At 42.3% G+C, this 24816-nt stretch overlaps 1 protein-coding gene across 2 annotated transcripts in view; it reads right to left on the bottom strand.

Moving 5' to 3' along the window:
* Nucleotides 1-20561, bottom strand: part of LCORL (ligand dependent nuclear receptor corepressor like) — a 119678-nt gene extending 99117 nt beyond the window's left edge. For both annotated transcript variants that reach the window (XM_054999460.1, XM_054999458.1), the window contains exon 1: nt 20420-20561. In XM_054999460.1, coding sequence (XP_054855435.1) covers nt 20420-20561 — 142 coding nt within the window. The remainder of the gene's footprint in view (nt 1-20419) is intronic.
* Nucleotides 20562-24816: the final 4255 nt, after the last annotated feature.

Below are 24816 nucleotides of genomic sequence, written 5' to 3'. Positions count from 1 at the left end.
ACTACCAAGATGAGGACACACCTGTAAATCAGCAGAAAACTAAGAAATGCAGGGAAAATAAGAAAATAGTCAATCAAGCTACACCCTTGAGAGTAAAAAAGGGTAATCTCCACATTTACCCACTCCCCTTCTACCACTGAGCACTACCAAATCATGTTCCAGTATTAAATTCAATATCCTCGGTCTCAACTGGTTGATTTTACAGTCCTTAGATCTTCTATCATAAAAAGTGTAGTATGAGAAATTATATGTAAGACAATCTACAGCATTAGATAATTCATCTGTATACTGAAGACATATATAACATCAAGATTTTTTGTTTACATACAAATAATTTTGGCTACAATTAAAATGCTATAATATGAATAATGTATTATTAAAGAATTCAGTGTTTTCAATGTTATAAAGCTTAATATCCAAAAATACTAGCAGCCCTACCTGTTCTGACTACATGAGAACATTTCAGTCTAAATATTGCACTCTCTTGTTTCCTACTGAATTTTGTTTTTACTTACAATTTTTATTTTTTCCTACCTCTCAGGAAGCAAAAACTAGTATGTATGTACTGTTGTAGTATAGGATGAGCAGTTTGCAACTCTTGACTATACTTGCCATTTTTCTTATAGAAAATAAAGATATATAGAATTTATAAGTATAAATATATGCCACATACTACAACTCTATATGCTGAATAAGTCATGAATGGTGTATTTTATGATGTTATCAGTAAAGCAGTAGTTTGTTTCATATGAAAGCTGTGTTTTATGTGCCATCAGGTTGCATCAGATTAATAGTGACTCTACGAATGAATGCTCTCCAAAGCATCCTATCACTGACAGCCTTACTCAGACCTTGCAAACTGATAGCTGTGGCTTTCTTTACTGTGTCAATCAATACCATGTTGGGTCTTCCTCATTTCTTACTGCCTTCACCTTTTCTTAGCATTATTGTCTTTTCCAGCGAGTCTTGCCTTCTCATGAAGTGACCAAAGCATGATAGCCTCAGTTTCATCATTTTAGCTTCTAGGGAGAATTCAGGCTTGATTTGATCTAGAACTCACTTATCTTTTTGGTGGCCCACAGTGTTTGTAAAACTCTCTTCAGCACCACATTTCAAATGAATCAACTTTCTTCCTGTCAGTTTTCTTCATTATCCAACTTCCACATCCGTACATACTAATGGGGAACACTATAGCTTGGATTATCTTGATTTTGGTCCCCAGAGACATCTTCATCTTCAAGGATCTTTTCTAGTTCCCTCACAGCTGCTCTTCCAAGTCTCAATGTTCTTCTGATTTCTTGGTTGCAGCCTCCCTTTTGGTTGAGGATTGAGCCAAAGAACAGAATATCTAATTTCAATTTCCTCACGGTTAACTTTAAAAATGTTTAATTCCTCAGTAGTCATTATTTTTGTCATCTTAATGTTTGACTGTAATCCTGCTTTGGCACTTTCTCCTTTAACCTTCACCAGTAGGTAGGTATGGTTTATTGCATTATTGCATTAGGCCAAAGGCCGTTACAAACAATAAAACAGTAACAAAAATATGAGCGACGATGCAGGTAAAATATACAAACTTGATAAAACACTATAGGAATTACACTATAGCCTGTGGACAGCCCTGTGCTGTCACGACCTTCTCTCAGATTTTCCCTGCTGCAAGGGCAAAAAGAGCAACCCTGTACGAGGTCTCTGGGTCCACATCTGCTAATGCAGCAACAATGTTTTCGTTATCTTGTCTGAAACCTAAACTAGCTAGGATTGGACTTAAAAATTTCTTTCTGGGGGATGTGTAGAGCGGGCAGTGTAGTAAATAGTGACACAACTCTTCTGGCTCTGAGCCACCACACGGGTAAAGGCGCTGAGCAGCTGGAATCTTGGAAGAACGGCCTTCGAGCATGGCTGTTTTCATGGACTGAAAGCGGACTGAGGTGAAGGGCTACACGTAGTTTGCTAACTGAGATCTTGATTAGGTATTGTGCCCTAGTATGGTCCAGCTTAATTAATTTGAACCAAAGTGAGGATTTATTTTCTTGTATAACTCGCCTATCAAGGGCAGCGTCTTGCATGTATATTTGCTCCCTGCTGTTAAAGTCCGCCTGAGAAGGCCCGAAGATTACATCTGGGAGGTTATATGTTTGCAGAATACTGTTATATGTCAGCTGCCATTTGGGGTCTTTCTGGCTGGCTAGGAAACAGATGGGTGAAAGATGATCTGCAGGGGCTCTCTTCAGTTTGTGCCAGTAGTTGAGGAAGGCTTTATATGCATGTGCGCGGAGAGAAGGAAGGCCCAATTCAGCTCTTAACAGTGCAGCTGGGGTATTTATGGGTAATGCAAGGAGCCTTTTCATGAAGAGATTTTGGATTCTCTCCAGACTGGCAATGATAGTATTGTTCCATCCCCACACCTCTACACCATAGAGTAGTAGTTGTTTCACATATTCGTTTTTTCTGCCAGTAACATGGTGTCATCTGCACATTTCAAATCGTTAGTGTTCCTTCCACCAATTTTCATTCCACCTTCTTTTAAATCCTATCCAGCGTTTCTTATGATATGATCTGCATAGAGGTTGAACAGCATCCCTAGCCATGGTTTGAATTTTCCTTTGATTTCCTGGATCTTGTGGAACAAATCTCTTCTTCCTTTTTTGTTGTTCTCTTCTACTTCTTTGTAGTGGCTATTATAAAGGTTCTTTATCTCTGCTTCAAGTCAGTGAAAAGCATTTACTTTTACTTATTGTCTATCTTTAGCACTTGTCTCATCAGTCATCCATCAAGTTTTTTCTTTCTTTTAGCTACAGGAATAGTCTTTGCAGATTCTTCAGCCTATAGTTCTTCTGCTTCACTTTTAATTAAACTTAGTAATGCAAATCTGTCCTTTATATGATCTTTAAATTCTTCAGGAATGTTTTTTGTAAAATTTTTATTGGGTTAGAACATTAATATTTTTACATTACATTGCATTCAATTATCCCCTAATTTTTCGTTTCTAACCCCCTCCCTTTCCCCCCCTTTTGTTGACTTCCAACAGCTTTCCCACCCTCTGTCCCTTTTCCCTTACTTCTATTAATTTCCTCTATCTAAAACAAATATATATTCTCCATTATATTAAGCAGTACATCTTTAACTCTTTTACTTACTAAACATCCAAACTATACTTCTTTAGATAAACAATTTATCCCATTTTCCAGTTTTGAATATTTCTGTATGTCATAAACCATAAAAATTTCCCACATTTAAATCAAACAATTTGATTTGTTCTCTCTATATTAATCATTTCTTCTTTTTATATTATTTCTATATAACTCATCACATAGTCAGTCATTTTAACTCTTCTATACATTCAGTTTGGTGCATATAAGTCTTATCAAGTAAAAAAAAAATATTGTTAATTACTCAATCCTCATGTTTAAACCGTTAATTATTCTCTATCAATATTCTATCAATTAACCTTTACATATCTATATATATCTCAATCAATTAATTAATCTAACTGCTTATAAATTCACATTTCTCTTCCTCCCCCGGTAAAGTCACCCCTCTCTTTTATACTTTTATTGTACTTCAGTAGTTCTCAAACTGCCTCAGTTTTCCTCCCACCTCCCACTTCTTCTCCAGATATTGTTTCAGCTTCTCCCAGTCTGTGTTAAACTGCCCTGAGTCCAGATCTCTCAGTTTTCTTGTCATCTTGTCCATTTCAGCCATATACAGCAATTTGTAGATCCAATCTTCAATAGTTGGCACTTCTTGTACTTTCCATTTCTGCGCATACAAAAGTCTAGCTGCTGCAGTCATATAAAATATCAACGTCCTATGGTGGGCTGGGATTCCCTCCATTCCCAAGTTTAGCAGCAGGAGTTCTGGGTTCTTATTTATTTGAAACTGTAAAATTTCACTCATTTCTCTTATTATTTCCCCCCAGAACTGCCTAGCTACCTCACACGACCACCACATATGATAGAGGGAGCCCTCATGCTTTCTACATTTCCAGCATTTATTAGAAGTGTTCAAGTTTCCTAGCGCAATCTTCTTTGGTGTCATGTACCAACGATAGATCATTTTGAAAATGTTCTCTTTAATATTAATACATGTCGTTGTCTTCATTGTAGTTTTCCACAAGTATTCCCATGCCTCCATTGTTATTTCTTTATTAAAATTTATAGCCCATTTCACCATTTGTGTTTTAACTGTCTCATCCTCGGTATACCATTTCAACAGTACTTGGTATACCTTGGATATTCTTTTCTTGTCCTCTTTAAAAAGGGTCTGCTCTAGTTCCGAATTCTCTGTTCGTATACCTCCCTTTACAGAGTCCGAGTTATACAAATCTCTGATCTGTCTATACTGAAACCAATCGTAGTTCGGTGATAGTTCCTCTTGCGTCTTTATTCTAAGTTTAGACACTTCAGTTTTAGTTATTTCTTTGTACGTTAAACATTGTTGTTCATTATCAACAGCTCTCGGATCTATCACCTCGTATGGAACCACCCACAAAGGGGTTCCTTCTTGTAGGTAAATTCTGTACTTCTTCCAGATTGTATATAAACTTCTCCTTACAAAATGATGCAGGAACATCGAGTTGACCTTTACTTTGTCATGCCATAGGTATGCGTGCCATCCAAAAAATTTTTTATATCCCTCTAGGGCTAATAGTTTCTTATTCTTTAATGTCATCCACTCTTTTAACCAAACTAGGCAGATTGCATCATGGTAAAGTCTCAGGTTGGGCAGTTGCATTCCGCCTCTTTCCTTTGCATCTTGTAGAACTTTTACTTTCCCTCGAGGCTTCTTGCCTGCCCAAACAAAATCTGATATTTTCCTCTGCCATTTTTCAAATTGTTTAGAGTCTCTGATGATTGGTATTGTCTGTAGCAAAAACATTACTCTTGGTAACACATTCATCTTAACTGCTGCAATCCTGCCCAACCATGACAAATTCAGTCTATTCCATTTGATCAAGTCTCTCTCTATCTGAGTCCATAATTTTTCATAATTATTCTTGAACAAATCTATATTTTTTGCAGTCAGCTCAACTCCCAAATATTTCACCTTACTAGTTACTTCACAGTCCGTTGTTTCCATTAACAATTGTTGTTTCTGCTTAGTCATGTTTTTACATAATATCTTTGACTTCTTTTTGTTAATGAAGAAACCTGCCAAGTCACCAAACTCCTTGATCTTGTCTATCACTTTTGGCATGTTCTCCAATGGATCTTCTACAATTAACATTATGTCATCTGCAAATGCTCTAACCTTGTATGAATAGTCCTTTATTTTTATTCCTCGTATTTCCTCGTCTTGTCGTATTTGTATCATCAGAATCTCCAATACTAAAATGAACAACAATGGAGATAACGGGCAACCTTGTCTTGTTCCTTTACTAATCGTCAATTTCTTGGTCAGTTCATCATTCACTACAATTGCTGCAGTCTGGTCTCTATAAATTTCTTTAATTGCTCTGATGAATCTTTCTCCCAATTGTAGCTTTTCCATAGTGGCAAACAAAAAATCCCAGTTTAAATTGTCAAACGCTTTTTCAGCGTCTACAAAGAAGAAACCAACCTCTTTGTCACAACGCTTATCATAATATTCAATAGCATTGATCACTGTCCTTAAATTGTCTCTTATTTGTCTGTCTGGCAAAAAGCCTGCTTGTTCCTCCTCTATGACTTCCGAGAGCCACCCCTTCAGTCTCTCCGCCAATATCTTCGTAAAAATTTTATAATCATTGTTAAGTAGTGATATAGGTCTGTAATTTTTCACGTTAGTCAAATCTTGGCCCTCTTTTGGGATCAATGATATATTCGCTTCGCTCCAAGTGTCTGGAATTCTTTGATCCCTAAAAACTCCGTTCATCACCTCTTTTAGGAATGGTGCCAGTTCGTTGGCCATTGTCTTATAAAATTTAGCCGTAAGTCCATCTGGCCCTGGCGCCTTTCCTAGATTTGCAGATTGTATTGCCTTACTTATTTCCTCATCAGTTACTTCACTATTCAACTTATTTCTCCAAGCTTCCGAGATCTCTGGAAGTTTGGTTTTCTCCAAATATGATGCTATTGATTCTTTGGTTACTTCTTTTTTATTATACAGCTTAGCATAAAATTTATAAAAGGCTCTACTAATGGTAGTCTGCTCCAGGTACGTTTTATTTTCTTCACAGATTTTATTTATTATTTTCTTTTCCCTTTTCTTCTTCAATTGCCATGCCAAGTATTTCCCAGGTTTATTAGCACCCTCAAAAGCTTTTTGATTCAGTCTTTTAAGGTTCCACTCCAATTCTTTATTACTCATTGCTGTTAACTGTTCTTGAAGAATTTTAATTTCCTGATGTATTTTCTTTTTCCCTGGTCTCTTTTTTAACTGTATTTCTTTGGCCTTTATTTTCTCCTCAATCTCTTGTCTTTTCTCCTCTTTCTTTTTCCTTGCTCTGCCATTTAAGTCCATTAGTATGCCCCTTACAACCGCCTTGTACGCGTCCCAAACTTTACTGGTTGGTACTTCTTTATTCACGTTATATTGTATAAAAAACTTTGTCTCTCTTCTCAATATTTCCATATTTTCACTTTCCTGTAGCAAGTCCTCATTTATTCTCCAGGCTTTCCTTTTTCTCCTTTTTCCAAATTTCCACATAATTGGATTGTGATCTGAGCCTACCATCGGCATTATTTCTACCTCCTTAGTCCATAACGCTAAGTCCTTTGAGGCCCAGATCATATCAATTCTTGATAATGTAAGATGCCTTGCAGAATAAAAAGTAAACTGTTTGGTTTTAGGATATTCTCTCCTCCATACATCTTCGAGAGTCTCTTGTTGAATCAACTCAAAAAAAAGCTTTGGCAATAGTCCTCTTTTCTTTTGTGCTGTTGTAGTCTTTTTATCTAGTTCCAAATCTGTCACTCCATTAAAATCTCCAGCAAGAATTATCTGGTCATATACAAGATCGTCTAAATGCTTCCTTAAATCCTCAAAGAAGCTTTCCTTTGCACCGTTAGGTGCATAAAGTCCGACTACCAACACTCTCTTTAAATTCCAATTACATTCCACCGCTACAAATCTAGCTTCCACATCTCTCATAACAAATTTTGGCTGCAGCTCCTCTTTTATGTACAACACCACTCCTCTTTTTTTCTTGTTAGAGGCCGCTACAAATTCTTTGCCCAATTTTCCAGATTTTAAATATTTTACATCCTGTTTTCTAATATGGGTCTCCTGCAAACAAACAATATCACATTTTTGTTTTAGTAGCCAATGAAAAATATTTTTCCTCTTATTCGGTGAGTTTAGTCCATTTACATTCCAAGATAATACATTACACTCCATATTCATGGTTTTGTTGGTAAGTCTTTTTCATTGTCCTTGATAAATCTCTCCATCTCCCGCTCAGATCTGATGCGTTTTTTTGCCCCTCCAAACTCAAAGGACACTCCTTCCGGTAACTCCCATCTGTATCTGATATTCATGTCCTTCAAAGTTTGAATTAGCACTCTATATTTTTTCCTGTCCAGTAACACTGATCTGGGCAGTTCCTTCATTATGATAATCGTCTTGCCATCAATCTCCAATGGATCTTGAAATTGTTTTGTCACAATCCTCTCTTTCATGTTTCTAGTTGTAAACTGCACAATCACATCCCTTGGTAGTTTCCTCTGGGTTGCAATTCTCGAGTTCACACGGTACGCCACATCTAGGATAGCCACAATTTCCTCCTCCTCCTTCCCCAGGTAATCAGCCAACACCTCAGTCATCTGTTCTTACGCTGACTTCCCTTCCACTTCTGGCAGACCACGAAAACGAAGCTGCTTCTCCATGTGTTTAGTTTCTGCAACTGACATCCTCCCCTTCACCAGTCTCATCTCTGTTTGTTGCGTTTCTATTAAATTCTCCATCGCGTCTTCTACTGTTTTAATTCTCTGCTGCGTTCCTTGTAATTCACTACTAATCGTTTCCACGCCTTTTTTCACTTCTGACAGCTCCGACTTTACTGTCTGTGTAACTTCTTTGACCTCTTTAATAAGCTCCAATTTCGTGTCCTTAAGTTCTTTCATCATGTCTATAAGCTTTTTGTCCAAATTTTCTATTGCCGATTGCCACTCTTTTTTCGACATCGTGGGGCTTGCTTTAGCTCGCTCCCACGAATCTGCTCTCTTCCTTAGCTCCGTGGCGTATGTTTAAACGTTTTCCTTTTTTTTCAAATGTCCCAATCTTTGCCAAAATTAATTTTTTGTATCCAAAATGTCGGGCGTCTTTTCTCTATGGTTTCTCTATGTTATTGTAATCCAAGATGGCCTACTTCCTCTTCCGCTGAAGCCGCGACCCTTCCCTTTTCAAAAATGGCGATTCCCTACTTCCTGTCCGTCGGCAAGGGCCGCTTCCCTCCAGCCACTCTATTGTTGTTACGCACTTCCTGTCTCCCGTCTTCCCACAGCAGGTCTCGCGATGGTGTCTTTTTCCCACAGCTCCAAAAATTCTTCAGGAATGTTATTTTCATTATATGTTGATGATTTTTCAGCTTAGTTCTATTTTTATGTTAACGATTAACAGTATCACATATGAAAATTATTATTACATATAACAACAACAACCACATTCAATTTATATACCGCCCTTCAGGACAACTTAATGCCCGCTCAGAGCGGTTTACAAAGTATGTCATTATTTTCCCCACAACAAAACACCCTGTGAGGTGGGTGGGGCTGAGAGAGCTCCAGAGAGCCTTGACTAGCCCAAGGTCACCCAGCTGGCTTCAAGCAGAGGAGTGGGGAATCAAACCCAGCTCTCCAGATTAGAGTCCCGCGCTCTTAACCACTACACCAAACTGGCTCTCAGTTTGGTGTATTTCATCCCCCCCCCCAAATCTCTATCCTCTTCAAACAGAACAGCATTTTTTCCCCCTCTCGTGGTTTCAAATTTTTTTTTTAGAAATTGTACGTATCTTTTTTTTTTGAAATTTTTTTATTTTTTTATTACCTACATTAACTAACAATACAGAGGGAAAGAAGGGGGGCAGGGGAAGGAAAGAAAAAAAAACAGCAACATATAACAACACTACACTACAAATAATGCTTTCCCTTCATACTGCCATTATTAAAAAATTAAAACTTTGTAAGATATTGATGGAGTGGTTGACCTTGCAAAATACAGATTACAATCCAAATTAAGTCTTCCTCCCCCCCCCCCGGGGCCTCGGACGCAGTTCTCTCTGAGCAACTGCAACCGCAGTGCTCGTTCCCCCTCCCCTTCAGACTTCAAATCCTTTTCTTCTTGCTTGGTGTCTTGCTGAAATTCTTGATTTTTGTCCTCAAAATCCCTTAGTTGATCTTCTGATATTATCTTGTAAGCTTGATCTTTGTAACTAAACCAGATACCTTCCGGAAATAGCCATTTATACTTTATTCCACGTTCCCTCACAAGAGCTGCGAACTTTTTATACTTAAATCTTCTTTTCTGAACTAAAAATGGGATGTCCTTCAGTATCTTAACTTTATTACCCAGAAAGTCCAGATCCGCATTGTATGAGTTGTATAGGATAGTGTCTCGGATCCTCTTAGATGAAAAATCGATGATGATCTCACGAGGCAGCTGACGCTTCATTGCATATTTTGAAGAAGCCCGACGGACTTCCAAAATGGCGCTTTTTACCTCTTCTTTAGTTGCCCTCGCGGGTGTCACCAATAGTTCCGAGGCCAGACCCCATAAATCCTCATTTTCCTCCTCTTTCACATTCTGGAGGCGCAAAATTGTCTGTGTTCGTTCCACTTGTAGCCTGATCAGCTGGTTCTCCACCAGCTTTAACTCTATTCGTTGCCCTCACGAGTGACGCATTTTCCCGAGCAGACTTCTCTGCCCCCCCCCCCCCGCTGCTTCCTTAATGGTTTTCACTTCGCTCTCAATTAAGCCCACCCTTTGATCTGTTTCATTCAGCTTGTCAACAAAGGGCTTTATGGCTTCGATAACCGACCTCTTCACCAAGTCCTCGAGCGACTCTCCTTTCCCCTGCAAGGCAGCCGAGACTGACTTGCCCAAAGCGGGACTCTGCTTTTTCGCTGCCATTTTAGGGGGGGGGGGACCGCCGACCAAATTCTGAAACTCAGCGAGGGGGAAGAACGAGCCTTCTTAGCTTCAGATCCCACCACTCCTTCGCGTGCGCTTGTAATAACAGAAGGGATCCGCTTACTTACAGGCTTCCTCCTAGTTCTGCTCTTTGCCGTTTTCCATGGCCCGGCAGCACTCGAGGTGCCGCGCACGTCTGCCGGCCTCCATAGGGACAAACGGGCAATTTACCCCCGCATCGATTTCAGGGGGCTCTTCCCGCCGCGTCCCGGACCCTGCCTCCCTCACTGGGAGTCCTGGGGGCTAAATCTTCGCAGATCAGCCGCCCTGTCAGGCTGCTCGGGCGCTTCCTCTCGGACCTGCGGACAGGAGCGTCCGACTTGGCCGAGAAAACGAAAACGAATCAGAAATTGTACGTATCTACTTCCTAGTCAAACCCTCTATTGCAGGGGTCCCCAACAATGTGCCTGTGGGAGTCATGATGCTTACAAAGACCCCTTTTGGCAACCCGCTAAATATTTTTAGAATGTGGGCAAGGCTAGGTGGCATTTTTGCTTCTGACTGACCACTGGAGATCTGCTTGGCTGTGTAGATAAAAATGCTTCCACAACAGCTGCCACCACAGCACAGGGATCATCACTGCATGACTAACGGCTTCTGCCACCTAGCCTTGCCCACATTCTAGAAATATTTAGCGGGTTGCCAAAAGGGGTGTTTGTGAGCATCATGACTCCCACAGGCACTCGAGAAAAGATTTTAAAACAATGTTTATTTTTTTTGGAAGTGTCCTGTTAAGCAGAACTTCTGTCTGAAATCTCAAGTTACTATTGAAGAATCATGTACAACCTCACTCCTTGAGTTTTTGTGGTCCTCACCACCCTGTGCCAAAATTTCAATGCTGCCTGCTCTAATACCTGGCACCCACTACCTTGAAGGAGTGAAACATTTCCTTTTGTCAAGTTTCCAAGCATGTGCCATATTCCATTAAAGCGGTTGTCTGATTCATGCTATCTTAAATTCAAAGATCTGAACATTTGATCCTGAACAACAATACCCATTAAATGAGGTATGTACAGTATCAAAATCACATTTACTACCAGAGATGCTGAATTTGCCCATCACCAAATGACAACACACAATAGAATGAACTTAGCCTACAGTAGAGAAAATACCAACAGAATAAAAACCTATTATTTTACAGAGCTAATGCACTCTACACATTTTAGGCAGAACTTAAAAAGTCAGTATAATCTTATATAGAACCCACCACCTTTCTCCCAAATCATAAAGAAAGCTGAAATTATTGTGGGGGAGAATAAAGACAAGATTGCTCATTCAAACCCCTCCCATGTTTTGAAGAAAGCATGAAAGCACAGTTGTCCACTCATCTGTTTCAACAGAACTTAACTGGTCCATTGAAGTCATTGGAGCACCTCAGTTTCACTATCCCTCTCTGTACTATCACTTGCATTACTTGTTAGTTCCATATCAGATTGGTATCTGTTCCACCATGTGAGAAATGCATAAATAAGAATTCTGGTTTTGATTTTACCTGCACATTCAATAAGGTATGTACATTCCTAATTTGATTTGTTTTTTTTTAATGGATTATATGCATTTGGTTCCCTCCCCCCCCCATCTCCTGCTTACCAAGTTAGTGAAGCATACACATGCTGTCACACAATCATGTGAAAAACATCATGATTTTGATACAAGTTTGCCTAATACTGTGTCCACAATACTGTGTCCAGAAACATCATTTGAAACAATGTTTAGAAATGGGGTAGGTTTTTTGGCAAAATAAATCACTGGAAAAAATCTGCCTCATGTCTCTGGTAGCAAATTATTGCAGGTGTGCATATCTGCACTTTGGCACCCCATGGTGGAAAAACTCAGCCAGCTTGGTCACAGCATGTGGCCCCCAGATGTGATATATCTATGAGCTCAGTCACAGTGGGGAGTGAAGGAGGTGGCCAGGACTACCAGTCTCCTGAGGGAGACACACAAAAGAAGAGTGCTGGTGAAGGAGAAATCCTGGACTTGCCAATGAAGGCAGTGTGTCCACCCCTACAGAAAGAATAATTGCGTAAGTAGGAGAAATTCATTTTCTTAATGGTGTAGGTAAAGTAAAGCGTTGGTACTCCCTTTCCTCCTGGCAGTGTTAGTAGAGTCAAGGTTGTGGAAAAGCTTTTAGAAGAAGGGGCTGAAATATGGTGTTATAAGTGACTGCTCGGAAGGTTGCAATTCTTATACAAGGGATTCCCCTGTAAGTGCAAACTGGCATGAATCCAGTGCCTCATTCAACGAGAGATTCAGGCAGACATATCCCCCCCACCTATCCCAATTGCAGGTCACAGAATGTGGTCTGGAAATCTGCCAATCACACTGCTCTTGCAGCAGGGTGGCAAGTACTTCATCGAATGGCCTTTTGCTCTTTTTTCTTCCCAAGGACAGTCCATAAGTGGTGCAGAAGGAGATTAATTCGAAGTTCAAAATAAGCAAACAATTCAGCTCGAAAGCCCAATGCACTTCAGATCACAGATGGCTCTTCATCAGGGGAATTTGGGTGAGTGTGTGTGTAAAGAAAATATTAGCTCTGGCTAAACAAGATTGTTTCCTTTTTCCAAGATCTAAGGCATTGTGTGTTGAGGAGACCAATTTTTATGCAAGAGTAGAGAACATTTTTGTTGATTCCTGAACAAACAAGAGGGAAAAATTTTCATGCATTTAAATTTTGTATTTTCTCAACATACAAAGCCCTAAAACAGATCTTTGGAAAAAGAATAGACCTTGGGTGGTAAAAAGAGAAAGCAAGTCTACATTTTAATAGTCTCTTGGCCTGAGGTCGATTGTTTTACACTAGTACCTTTTATCTATTCTTAATTCCTAGTTTGATTAATAGTATCTTAACGAACCATGAAGATCCTGTGATCATTCCAGAAAAAAGAAACTTTCTAAGAGAAAGCAAAGGAAGAACTCTTTTTTTCAATCTGTGCTTTCCCCTTTGTTCCCCATGCTTCTTACTTCTTCCCCTGCATAATCTTCTGCATTTTCCTCTTTATCCCTTCTCCAACCTCTTGGTTTCTCTGTTGCACATTGGAGAAGAAAACCAGTTGCCAGAAACCTGAATCAACATCGTTCATCTTTGCAGAGTGTGGACTTCTTTTCTGGATTTAGTGATAGGTTTAGCCAATCACACAATAAATTTAACACATTCAAAGAACTGTACGTCAGTCTTCAGTGTCTTCCTCATCAAATGAGGAGAAGCACATGCACTTATTTTTTTTAATCAAATATTTCAGTTCAAATATTTGTTGCTACTGGGACATAAAATTAAAATGAGATCTGTTTGGGATTTTTCAACTAAAACCTGTTAGAACAGATATGCTAAATGAAGTCAAGTTGTAATTAGGGAATTGGAAATTCTTCCAGTTTCTTGTTTTGTAGACTGTATCTGACTGTTGTTCTGCAACATTTGAAAGTACATTTTCCTCAAGATTATCAAGATCATGTTTCTATAACCAGTGTCAGAAACGCACACACACACAATTTTTCCCATCTCCTCAAATCTCATGAGCTAATATGTTGCCAAGAAAGGAAAGGAAACTCTATCACCCTGTTAGCAAATGAATAAAAAAATAACTTATCCTAAGACTTTTTTCCCATACAGGTATAACTTTGCAAGCTCTCATAATACAGAAAAAAACCAAGAAGTTTAACAGAATCAGTGTTGCTTGAATTATAAACCAAACACTATTCAGATTTTGTATTAGCCAAGCAGCAATTATTACCATATGTTACACTAACAGCAAATTCAAGTGTTGTAAAGAGATACACTTGTTGTTACTTTAGTCCTACAGCTCTTCCATTTAACACTGCAGTTTTTCAACCTCCTGAAGAAGTTTTGTGATCTGAGGACCCAATAAGGGAGCTCAAAATTCAAAACAATGCATTAAGATAGCTATGAGAAATGTTCAAGATAGCAAACTATCATCCTTGGCCTATCAGCTTTTTAAAAACCATTTTTCCAAGCTAAGTGCAACTCAACAAGAAAGCTAAAAAGGTCAAAAATGATTAATGTGGCAATCCCAGGTGACAATCAAATTGAGGGGAAAGACTGAGATAACAAAATATCATGATCTAAGATTTGAAGTCCAGCATCTCTGGGAGAAACATAGATCAATTATTCCAATACTGATAGGGGCACTCACTAGGTGCAATTCTCAAAGGACTAAACACCAAGGAGGTATTGCCATAGAAAGAATAACAACTGGAAAGTTGCAAACAACTGTACTTTTTGGAACATGCTACTTGGACCAAAAATTCCTGCCCAAACATCTGGTAGAGACTGGGAAAACAGAATTGTCATTATTAATAATTCTAACCTCTGTCTATGTTCTACAATCATACAAAGGAAAAAATGTACCTGAGGACATCAGCAATTGTAGATAGCACTATGAATAAGGCAAACATGCACAGTTTAAGGGGTCAACGTCAGTCCCCTCCTCTATCTACGGTCCCTTTGAGGAAATTACTATAACCACCCGCAGCCTTTCCCTCCTCCTTGGGGAACAATACAGGTCCCCACAAGACATCAGAACCAGGGTGTCATGGCCCAGTCTGAGAGTGAGGTCTCCTCTGGAGGAGAGGAGCCTCGTGTAGCCAGCCAGGACTCCTCAGGAGAAGAGGAGCCCTGTGTAGCCAGCCCTAGCCCTGATTCAGCAGAAGCCAGCAATCAGGAGCAACAGCTGCTGTCTGATCAGAGCTTGCAGCCAGCAGCTGAGACACCAGCACCCTCTAGCTCCAATACCACAGGGGAAGCTTAGCCAGGGACTTCTACAGGTGCAGCGCAGCCAAGAGCCTCCACCCCCCCCCCAGGTTCACCCACGCCCAAGGAACGCCGCAGGCAGCGCCAGGGGCTGGAACTGCAGGAGAGACGGCGCAGTGCTTGCCTCTTGAGCCAATGCCAGCTGCTGGAGAGTGACAATGAGTAGCGTCAGGCTGGAGCCCCAGCAGCTGGCTGAAAACCACGCCTGGCTATAAGAGCCAGTCTGGAGGAACTGCCGGGCGTGGAAGCAATGTGTCTATTGCCTGCAACTGCTCCATGTTCTGTGAATCTCGCCTGTGCCTGCTTTTGGACCTGACGCTATCGGTGACTGACCTTGGACTGTGCCTGACCTCGCTCTTGGACTCTGGACTCACTCCTAGCTTTATCTTGTGCTCTGACCACCGGTTTGACTTGGCTTTCGCTCTTGGAACTCCCCTTTGACTTTGGCCTTAAGGTTTGGACTTGAACCACCCTGCTTGGGCTAGCCCAGCCCGTGACACAGGGGAGGGGAGAATGGCTGCATAACTACATCCGTACTGATCCTTCCCTCCCTGGATTCAAATATGCATGGTGGAATTAGCTCCTAGCCTGTTTCAGCCAACAGGCCATGCTACACGGCATCAGGACACTTGTGCTTTCACCAGCATGACTTGCTGGGAGCATGAATGCTTTCTGTGCTTATGCTGCAGTAATCATTGAGGAGAAGCAGATATGAGAATTTGGAACAGAAACTGAGCAGGGCACAGATATAGGGAGAATAAGAAGGTAAATGGAGAATCCTGTGTGGCAGAAGAAAAACAGAAATAATGTAGAGGTGCAGAAGAAAAAGGGAGCTGGTGACATCAATACAGCAGGGAAAGAGCAGGACATGAAAGAGACCGATATAGATCTTTACAGTGTCAGAAACAGATAATGGACCTCTATCTTGCTAAGAGATCCAGTATGTGGTGATACTCAATTCTACTTCTTTTTTCCAACAGTATAAAGTGAAGTTGTGAAGATCCTTGTTGCCAGACGCAGCGATAAGCTAGATGAGGGGTAGCACACCAAAGTTCAAGCCAGGTAGACGCAGATACTGTTGACAAACAATAAAAATCATTTGAGAATTGCAGAGCTGGTCTGTTTTGGAGAGGGCTGCACTTACTCTTAAGGAGCCAGCTCGGAGGAATAAGGTATGTAGACCTGAGGCTACAATGTGAGGCATGCATCTCCTCTAAAGTATGTAATACCATTAACCAACCTGGTTTTGTTAACTAGCTGCAGCTGTTTCTCAAAGTCATAACCTGGCCTCAGACATTCATGTACTGATTACACCTGGCCTGGACTGTTGCAGTCTGCTTTATGAAGGACTGCTTTTAAAGATTTGCCTAGTTGAAAATGCAGTAGCGAGAATAGTTACTGGAGAAAACATACTATGCTAGCATTGAGATATCTGCACTAGCTTCCAGTTGGCTTCTGAACGCAATTCAAAGCGCTGGTTTTCACCTATAGAGTCTAAACCCAGGGTACTTGAAGGACCATTTTCTCCTCTGTGTGTGTGTGTGTGTGTGTGCGTGTGCGCGCGTGCACGCACTCACACGCTCACTGGGTACTGCCTCCCTCATGAGGTGGGAATGCACCAGGCAGAGCTTTTTCTGTGGTGCTACCTGGTTAATGGAGGATGAATTAAAAAGTTAAAATTGGAAAAAAAGGTTACTGAAGTTCATAAAAATGTAAAGGTACCCTCAGTAAGGTAGCTAGAATTTCAAGATGATTTGCACTCTGGCCATGTCCAGCTGCTTGCTGGAACATCCGGTGCGAACCCTCCTCCATAGACTGTTGTTGTTTAGTGCCACATCATGTTCCTCAGAACTTCTATATTCCCCACAATTTGTGTCAAGCAATCTCTGTTGATAATTTTGGTAACAGGAAAAAAGGTGCCTGAAAAAAGCTTTCTGGTGGCTAGCTTTTACTTTGTTTTACAGTGTACTATGTTCATCATTTTAACCATTTACATTCTGCCCCAAGGGGCATTTAAGATGGCTTACTATGTCTAAAAAACAAGTCAATATAAATACAATACAATACAAATCCAGATTTACAAATCCAGATTTACAATGAAACAGCGGCATTAAAAACTATACAGCACCAGGAAAATTAAACAATATGATATACCTGGAGGGTTTCTGCTAACTTTGAAGAGAGCAGTATCAAGGTCCAACAACCAATATGCACCATGGAATATATCCCAGACTCTTCTGCCACCATGCTAGTTTTCCTTGGGAGATGTGGAGATAGTTTCATGAAGGCAGAGGTTTGAGAGTACTGTCTGAGGATTTATAAAATACCTACCATAAACCATTCATATTTCTATAACAAGTTCTCAACGTCTAAAACTGTTATGTTGCTCACAATTGTTACTTCTGATATAGAACTTCCACAGACCAACTACAACGTATATTTTTTGGAAAATGTTTTATGATTTGTAGCAGAGGTATTTGTGATTACTTAGTGCATTAACAAGCACATATATACAAAAATAGAGGTTTGTTACAAAACAATAAGCTGTAGCTGTTATTAGCAGATATCGATCCAAACGTGACTCTTGCAATTGTAAAAAATTTTTGTCTATGGCATTTAATGGCATTATTTCTGAATTTTGTATTCTCATGTTTTTTATACTGTCTGTATATTGATATATTAATATATTCTTTTTTGTTTGCTTATGATCTATTGGGTTATGAGTATAACATGTAGGATCAATTAATCCTTTGAAAATACTTTGGCAATATTTAATTACATGATAATTTTATGTAGACCCATATCTTAGCTAGTGAACTTATACTAGCAGTTAACAAAAGGCCTTGCCTAAATTACTTCAAAAGTACATGGCAACTTGAAGATATGGTAGCTGCATGTTAAATAATTAGTCTCTGCATACAGATACACTGAATGTAAGTGAGGGAAATAAATATTTAGCAGGAGCGATTATTATATTCAGCAACTACCTAGCTATTATCTCTTAAGTGACAACAGGTACTATGTCTCAACTCCCAATAACATCAGTTTTAAGCTATTTCTGTTGGTGCAAGAGAAATCATGCCCAAGTTTTTTATGCTTTATGAACTCAGTATTTGTACACTGGACACAGTCGATTATGCAAAACCAACCCTCTGCAAGCTGAATGCCAGGATTTATACCCTTCTCCATTAGTCTGTTGTATAAACATCCAAGTATGTCAGCCATGAAGATGCAGGCCCCCTGCTCTCTCACTAAAGTACTCTGGAAAATTAAGATCAATGTTTTCTTCTTATCAGTTGCATGGGTGGGGGGAGGAGGAGCAAAATATTACTATAGATAAGTAGTAGTTATAATCTAGAAGATACTGGAGGACCTCCCAGCCAAATCTGCAACTCCACTCTGAAATTACAGAATAGGGGGAGTCAAGGCAGTCTGACATAAGCTCTCTGACTACATCAGCTATCATCCACATCTTACACAATTTGAATATATTCATCTCCCAGTGTCTTTCTGACCACCTTTCCAATAAGCAAATTGTAAGCCAGAAATGAACAGAGAATGATTTTGATTCATTTGATAAATATAGGACAATGTACCTCATAAAAAACTAAAAAATTTAAGAATTCAAGCCATTCTTGAGGCACAACAGTCAGATACACAAAAGAAATCTCCGCTGTCTGTAACAGTCTCCCCTGACAGCTGAACATGCAAACAGTGTGGTCTGACGGTAATTCAATACTCATCAGCAGCAGCTGGGTATGATTATAGTCCATCCTCAACCAAACAGGCAACAGGATGCCCCATAATTCCAAATGGGAGCAGGATTTTAAAGGATAAAAAGTAGGTCTGCCCTAAACTTTCAGAATGGTATGAAAAAATCTTGCAAACCATACATGAATAAAGCAAGACTACTGAGGTTGTTAATTCATAACATCTCCCCAACTCAACAGCACATCACACACCCTAAGCTAAGGACCCCTCTTGATTCATGCCATAACCAATAGGCAATTGATCCTCAATTGCCAATAAGACCCACTAAAGTTAGTCCAAACAATCTTCCATCTTGCTCAACTTCTGGCAAATGAACAGGTATGGACAGAGGCAGGGTTAGCCCAAGACATTATGGCACATGAGGCAGAAAATCCCAATGATATTCTCTTGTCCAGCCTTCCAACCCCCTCTAATAACAGGCCACAATATCCCAGTGAAATGAATAAGGGCCTGAAACACCATTTCAATGAGGTGTATGCAGAATACTTACTCTCTCTGTGTGTGTTATGCGCTGTCAAGTCGCCTCTGACCTATGATGCTCCTATGAAGGAAAGACCTCCAAAACATCCTATCATTAATGGACTTGCTCAAATTCTGCAAACTGGAGGACGTGGCTTCTTTTATTTAGTCAAACCATCTCATTTTAGGTCTTCCTCTTTTCCTACTGCCACTTTTCCAAGCATTATTGACTTTACTCCCTGTAGGTCACACCTATCTCTCTTACATTTTGTTATCCTTTAATGGTGCCCTCCCAAAGCAGCAACTTCACAACAGCAAAAGGAGGGGAAAAGGGAGAGGATAGAGATGACTGAGCCAGGGATCACACCATCTCCCACCATTCTACAAGAGATCCTCCCTCCCACAAGAAAATCCTGAAACTCTGGGGCAGGTGTTCCTGCCCAGCGCTTCATACGAACAAACACAGTGGATCTGGGACTCCGGGAAAAGAAGGCGGAAATTCAGGTCTCCGCTCACAACAACGTGAAGCAAAGCAAGGAAAGAAAGATCAAGATGGGTAGCCGTGTGGGTCCGTCTGTAGCAGCAGAAAAGAGCAAGAGTCCCGTAGCACCTCTAAGGCTAACAACATTTGCGGTATCTGAAGAAGTGAGCTGTCATTCAGGAAAGCGCCTACCCTACCACCAATTTTTGTTAGTTTTAGAAGTACTACGGGACTCTTGCGCTTTTCTTCTGCCAAGGGGGGGAAAAGTTTATTTTAAAAGTTTGAAAAGGCGAAAGGGGAGAGAAAAGACAGGCAGGCAACGATCCCGCTCCAGATCCAGCCCCTTCAGGACGCAGGACAGCCCAGGGGGGTGGGAGGGGGGGGCGAGGAGGAGAGAACGGGAGCGAGAACCGCCGTTGTTATGACAACGCCGAGCGAGAGAGCGAGCGGTGCAGGCAGGCAGGCCGGCGGGAGAGAGGGGAGGGGAGGGGGGGAACTTCAAATCCCAACCGTCAACGCACGAGCGGCTTCCCCTCTTAAAGGGGACAGACCCCGGCGCGCTCCGGCCAGAAGGAAGCCTGCACAAAAGAAACGGCCGCTCGCTCCAAACCTCCCCCCGCCCCGCCTCGGCGCGGCCGCGCCGGCTTAGGACAAGCCCGGAGAAGGGGCGCCCGCAAGACCCCCGAGTCAGGCCCGCCTTTCTGAGGGAGGGTCGTCCGAAGCCGCCGCCTCTGAGGGAGCGCTCCCCTCCGAGGGGAGCACCCCCGCGCTGCCATCCCCACCGCCGGCTCCTCGCCCGCGCCGTCCCTCCCTCGCCCGCCTCCCCCTCTTACCCACACAGTGCATGAGCCGGTGCCGCCAGGAGTCGAGTTCGCGGCGGACTCCCCTGCGCTCCGCCGTGCAGCGGGGGCTCCGGCACTGCGAGGCGGCAGGAGCGGGAGCCGCGGCGGCCATTCTGTCTGTTCCCTTTTCCATCTGCCTCTGACCTCACGCCCGCTCATTTGCATACCGGGAGCGCGCGCGCCGCGCCTCCCCCGCCTCCTCTCTCCCCGGGCGCCCCGCCTCCTCCGCCCGGCGCGCGCCGGCTTCTCCGCACCTCAGAGCGCGGGAAAGAGGACGGGCGAGCCGCCTCTTTTGTAAACCCTGAGGAGAAAAAGGACGGCGCGCCAGGCGGCTCATCCAGAATTGGGGAAGGGGCGGTGAGAGACCTCGAGGAAACCCCTCGAAAGGAAGGGCTCTCGTGGAGACTACCGATCCCAGAAGACCCCGCGCCTCTTCCACCGGCTGCCTGTACGCTCAACCTCTCGCGAGGCATGCTGGGATTCGTAGTTCCTCCGCGTTCCCCAAGTTTTTCGAAGAAGAGAAATTCATTTTGAAGGGGAAGGGGTGTGTGGGGATGGGAGGCAGTGCTTTTAGCGTTACAGCGACAAACCATGCAAACAAACCTCTCGCAACCCAACCGGAAAAGAAATAGTAACGTGCCAGTCATTCTGAGGAAAGGAGGGGGACCGGTCTTCTGCCCTGTTGTTGCAACGCCCCGGCGGTTTCCGAACGGCTTACCTGAGAACTGCTGCGGCTTCCTTGGAAGGTTTCGCAAACGGAGCCCCCATCCCCGGTGGAGGGAGGGGAGCTCCCTCTCAGCCATGACGGTCTGGAGCCATTCAGCACCTCCTAGGGTTGCCACCTCTGGGTAGAGAAATTCCTGGACATTGCGGGGGGGGGGGTGGTCTAGAGAGGGCAGGGTTTGGGGAGGGGAGGGGCCTCGGTAGGGTGCATTATGCCATAGATTCCACCCTCTCAAGCGGCCACTTACTCCAAGGGAACCGATCTCTGTGGCCTGGAGATCAGTTTTAATTCTGGGAGATCTTCAGCCACCCCCTGGAGGCTGGCAATACCTGCCCTCATAGGGTTGTTGTAAGGATATTTATGTCATTTATACTCTGCCTTTCTCACTGAGAATCCAACGGCTCATCAGGGGGGGGGCGGGTGAAACTCACTGCAGGAAGAGGCAGCGGTGGGTTGAACAGGGAGTTTGACAGATGTTGGGAGGGGAGCCTGGAGAGAGAGAAGCTGGTTCTCTCTGTGGGCTGTTTGGGGGGGCCTGAGTTCAGCGGCCAAGGATGACCCTCACTGCCAGCTATTTGGGGTGGCGTACTCAGAAAGCCACTTTAACCTGGATAGCCTGGTCAGATCTCAGAAGCTCAGCAGGGTCAGCCTTGGTTAGTACTTGGATAGGAGACCTCCAACGAAGATTAAGGTTGCAAAGGCAGCCAATGGCAAACCACCCCTGTTGGTCTCTTGCCTTAAACACCCCAGCAGGGGTCACCATAAGTCAGCTATGACTTATTTATGTCATTTTATTTGTCATTTATAGTCTGCCTTTCTCACTGAGACTCAAGGCAGATGACACAGTGTGAGATTAGCACAGTCAATATCAAGAACATTTCCATAAACAATGCCATACAGTAAATAGATACACGTTCACAAAGACAAAGCATTAGCAGGAATCCTACATCAACATAGTGGTGAAGTCTATAGTGGTGGAATCTATGGTTCCTAACTCATCTGAGACCACCACCCCCTCCTCACAATCCAGCCCTCTGATCTGAGTAAAAAGCCTTTCTGAATAATTGGATTTTGCATCATTTGGGAAAAGCCAGGAGAGTGGGCCTGACCTCAGGCAGGCCATTCCACAGGGTAGGCGGTCAGCCACCACAGAGAAAGCCTGTGTAAATGTAATAAATAAAAGGATAAATGTAAGCTGGCCTAAATTCTTTGGAGAAATGGAGGGATACAGTAGACTGACAGACCTTAACTAATGGTAGATCTGGTTCCCTTAAGATGGCCAACTCTTGCAGCAAGGCAAGAAAACCAATAGCAAGACAACAAAAGAGGCCTAACTAGGGTTGCCAACATCCAGGTGGAGCCTTGTGATCGCCCAGAATCACAACTGAGTTCCAGACTACCAGGATCAGTTCCCCTAGAGAAAATGGCTGCTTTGGAGAATGGACTCCATTGCATTAGAGCCCACTGGTCCCTCCCCTCCCAAATGTTCCGGAATTTCCAAACCCAGAGTTGGCAACCATAGGTCTAACTGTCCATCCAGCCTTGTGTGAACTAAGTTAGCACCATTAAAAGAAGCCTCACAAACTTCTGAAGTACATAAGAGGTTTTTGGCAGAAGAACCAGTTTGAAAAGCATTCCTGAAAGTTATTGCTGTATTCAATTTGCACTCAGGCCTGATACAACCATTGCTCAAAGTAAATGTAGTAAGGAAGGGTTTAGCAGTTAAAGACAAAAATACTGTCTAACAAGTAACACCTAAAATGGAGGATGGCTGCTGATAGCGGTGGAGAGAAGTGAAATGCTTGATTGTACTTGTATTTGATCTATCCGTATTATAATAATTGCCAAGATGAAGATTTGAAACAGGTGGACTTGCTGGCTTCCCGTTGCAGTTATTATTCAGAGTTATCATCACTCATAATTGACATCTTGGATCGTTATACAGAAGATTTGAAACTATTGGATTCATCCACACCGTCAATAACTTGACTATGCTTTTGGTTACTTGTTAGACAGTATTTTTGTCAATTTCAGGCACAGGCACTTTGTTATATAAATAGGAAATTTGTGATGTTTACTTCTGCACTTGGCACTTTGTTCTTGTCATTGTTAAAGTGAATGTGAAACCTTTATAAGATGTATTGTCGAAGGCTTTCACGGCCGGAGAACGATGGTTGTTGTGGGTTTTCCGGGCTGTATTGCCGTGGTCTTGGCATTGTAGTTCCTGAGGTTTCGCCAGCAGCTGTGGCTGGCATCTTCAGAGGTGTAGCACCAAAAGACAGAGATCTCTCAGTGTCACAGTGTGGAAAGGATGTAGGTCATTTGTATCTACTCAGGAGGGGTGGGGTTGAGCTGAGTCATCCTGTAAGAGTTTCCCAGGGTGTGGAATGCTAATGGAGGGAGGCTTCACTGTATCCTGAGGAGGTTCTTTTGCATATGGATTGGTACTTGATGTGCTAATCTTCTCTGCAGGGCTATTGTCGGGGATAGAATGTTTTGTTAGCCTGGTGTTTTTCAGAACTGGAAACCATGCTCTGTTCATTCTTAAGGTTTCTTCTTTCCTGTTGAAGAAACCTTAAGAATGAACAGAGCATGGTTTCCAGTTCTGAAAAACACCAGGCTAACAAAACATTCTATCCCCGACAATAGCCCTGCAGAGAAGATTAGCACATCAAGTACCAATCCATATGCAAAAGAACCTCCTCAGGATACAGTGAAGCCTCCCTCCATTAGCATTCCACACCCTGGGAAACTCTTACAGGATGACTCAGTTCAACCCCACCCCTCCTGAGTAGATACAAATGACCTACATCCTTTCCACACTGTGACACTGAGAGATCTCTGTCTTTTGGTGCTACACCTCTGAAGATGCCAGCCACAGCTGCTGGCGAAACGCCAGGAACTACAATGCCAAGACCACGGCAATACAGCCCGGAAAACCCACAACAACCATCTTTATAAGATGCTTTGCCTTCCTTATGTAACCATGCACTAATACATGTACTTTATCTGAGACCCTTGAAAAAATTGTTGTATGAACGTATGGCTCTTTAACTGAAATATACAAATAGTTTTCTAGTAAGTTTATCATGGCTTTTTTTTCTTTGTTGATTACCTACCTGGAGGTTGGCAGCCCAAGCAGGGGAGCCAGTTTTACTTGTCATAACTAAGAGGTTCAACCTCCTCTTTCTTTTCCATATGAGCTGAGACTGTGTGAGCTTGCAATTTCCATTTCAGTGACAAAGTATGATTGGTCACATCATATTTGTTGAAGAATGAGTAAAAAGTGTTCTTCCTATTCAATTGTTTCACCTTACTTGATGTGATAACGGACGCCTGGCCAGTGCTTTCTCTGTTACTTTCATTGACTAACTACTTGTTAGAGGGATATGCTGCTATCAGCAGCCTGCATACCTCTTAGCCACAGGCACACACCACCACATCAGTCAGGTTACATTTGGGTTTTTTGTTTTTTTTTAAAAAGATGTTCTCACTCCATGCTAGTAGTGAGATGAGGCGGAGGGCAGAGCTGAATGGCTGGCAACCGCCATTGTTACCGAGCAGCCCCCCCCCCCTCCTGCCTTGAGGCCAGCCACGAACTGTGTCTGAGTTCTACACTAAAAGATTGCCTTGCACGTGTGCCCCTAATACACGTGTCAGTTTC

Source organism: Eublepharis macularius, chromosome 15 (genome assembly GCF_028583425.1).
Source record: "Eublepharis macularius isolate TG4126 chromosome 15, MPM_Emac_v1.0, whole genome shotgun sequence".
NCBI lineage: Eukaryota > Metazoa > Chordata > Lepidosauria > Squamata > Eublepharidae > Eublepharis > Eublepharis macularius.
This window is presented reverse-complemented; position numbering and strand designations above follow the sequence as displayed.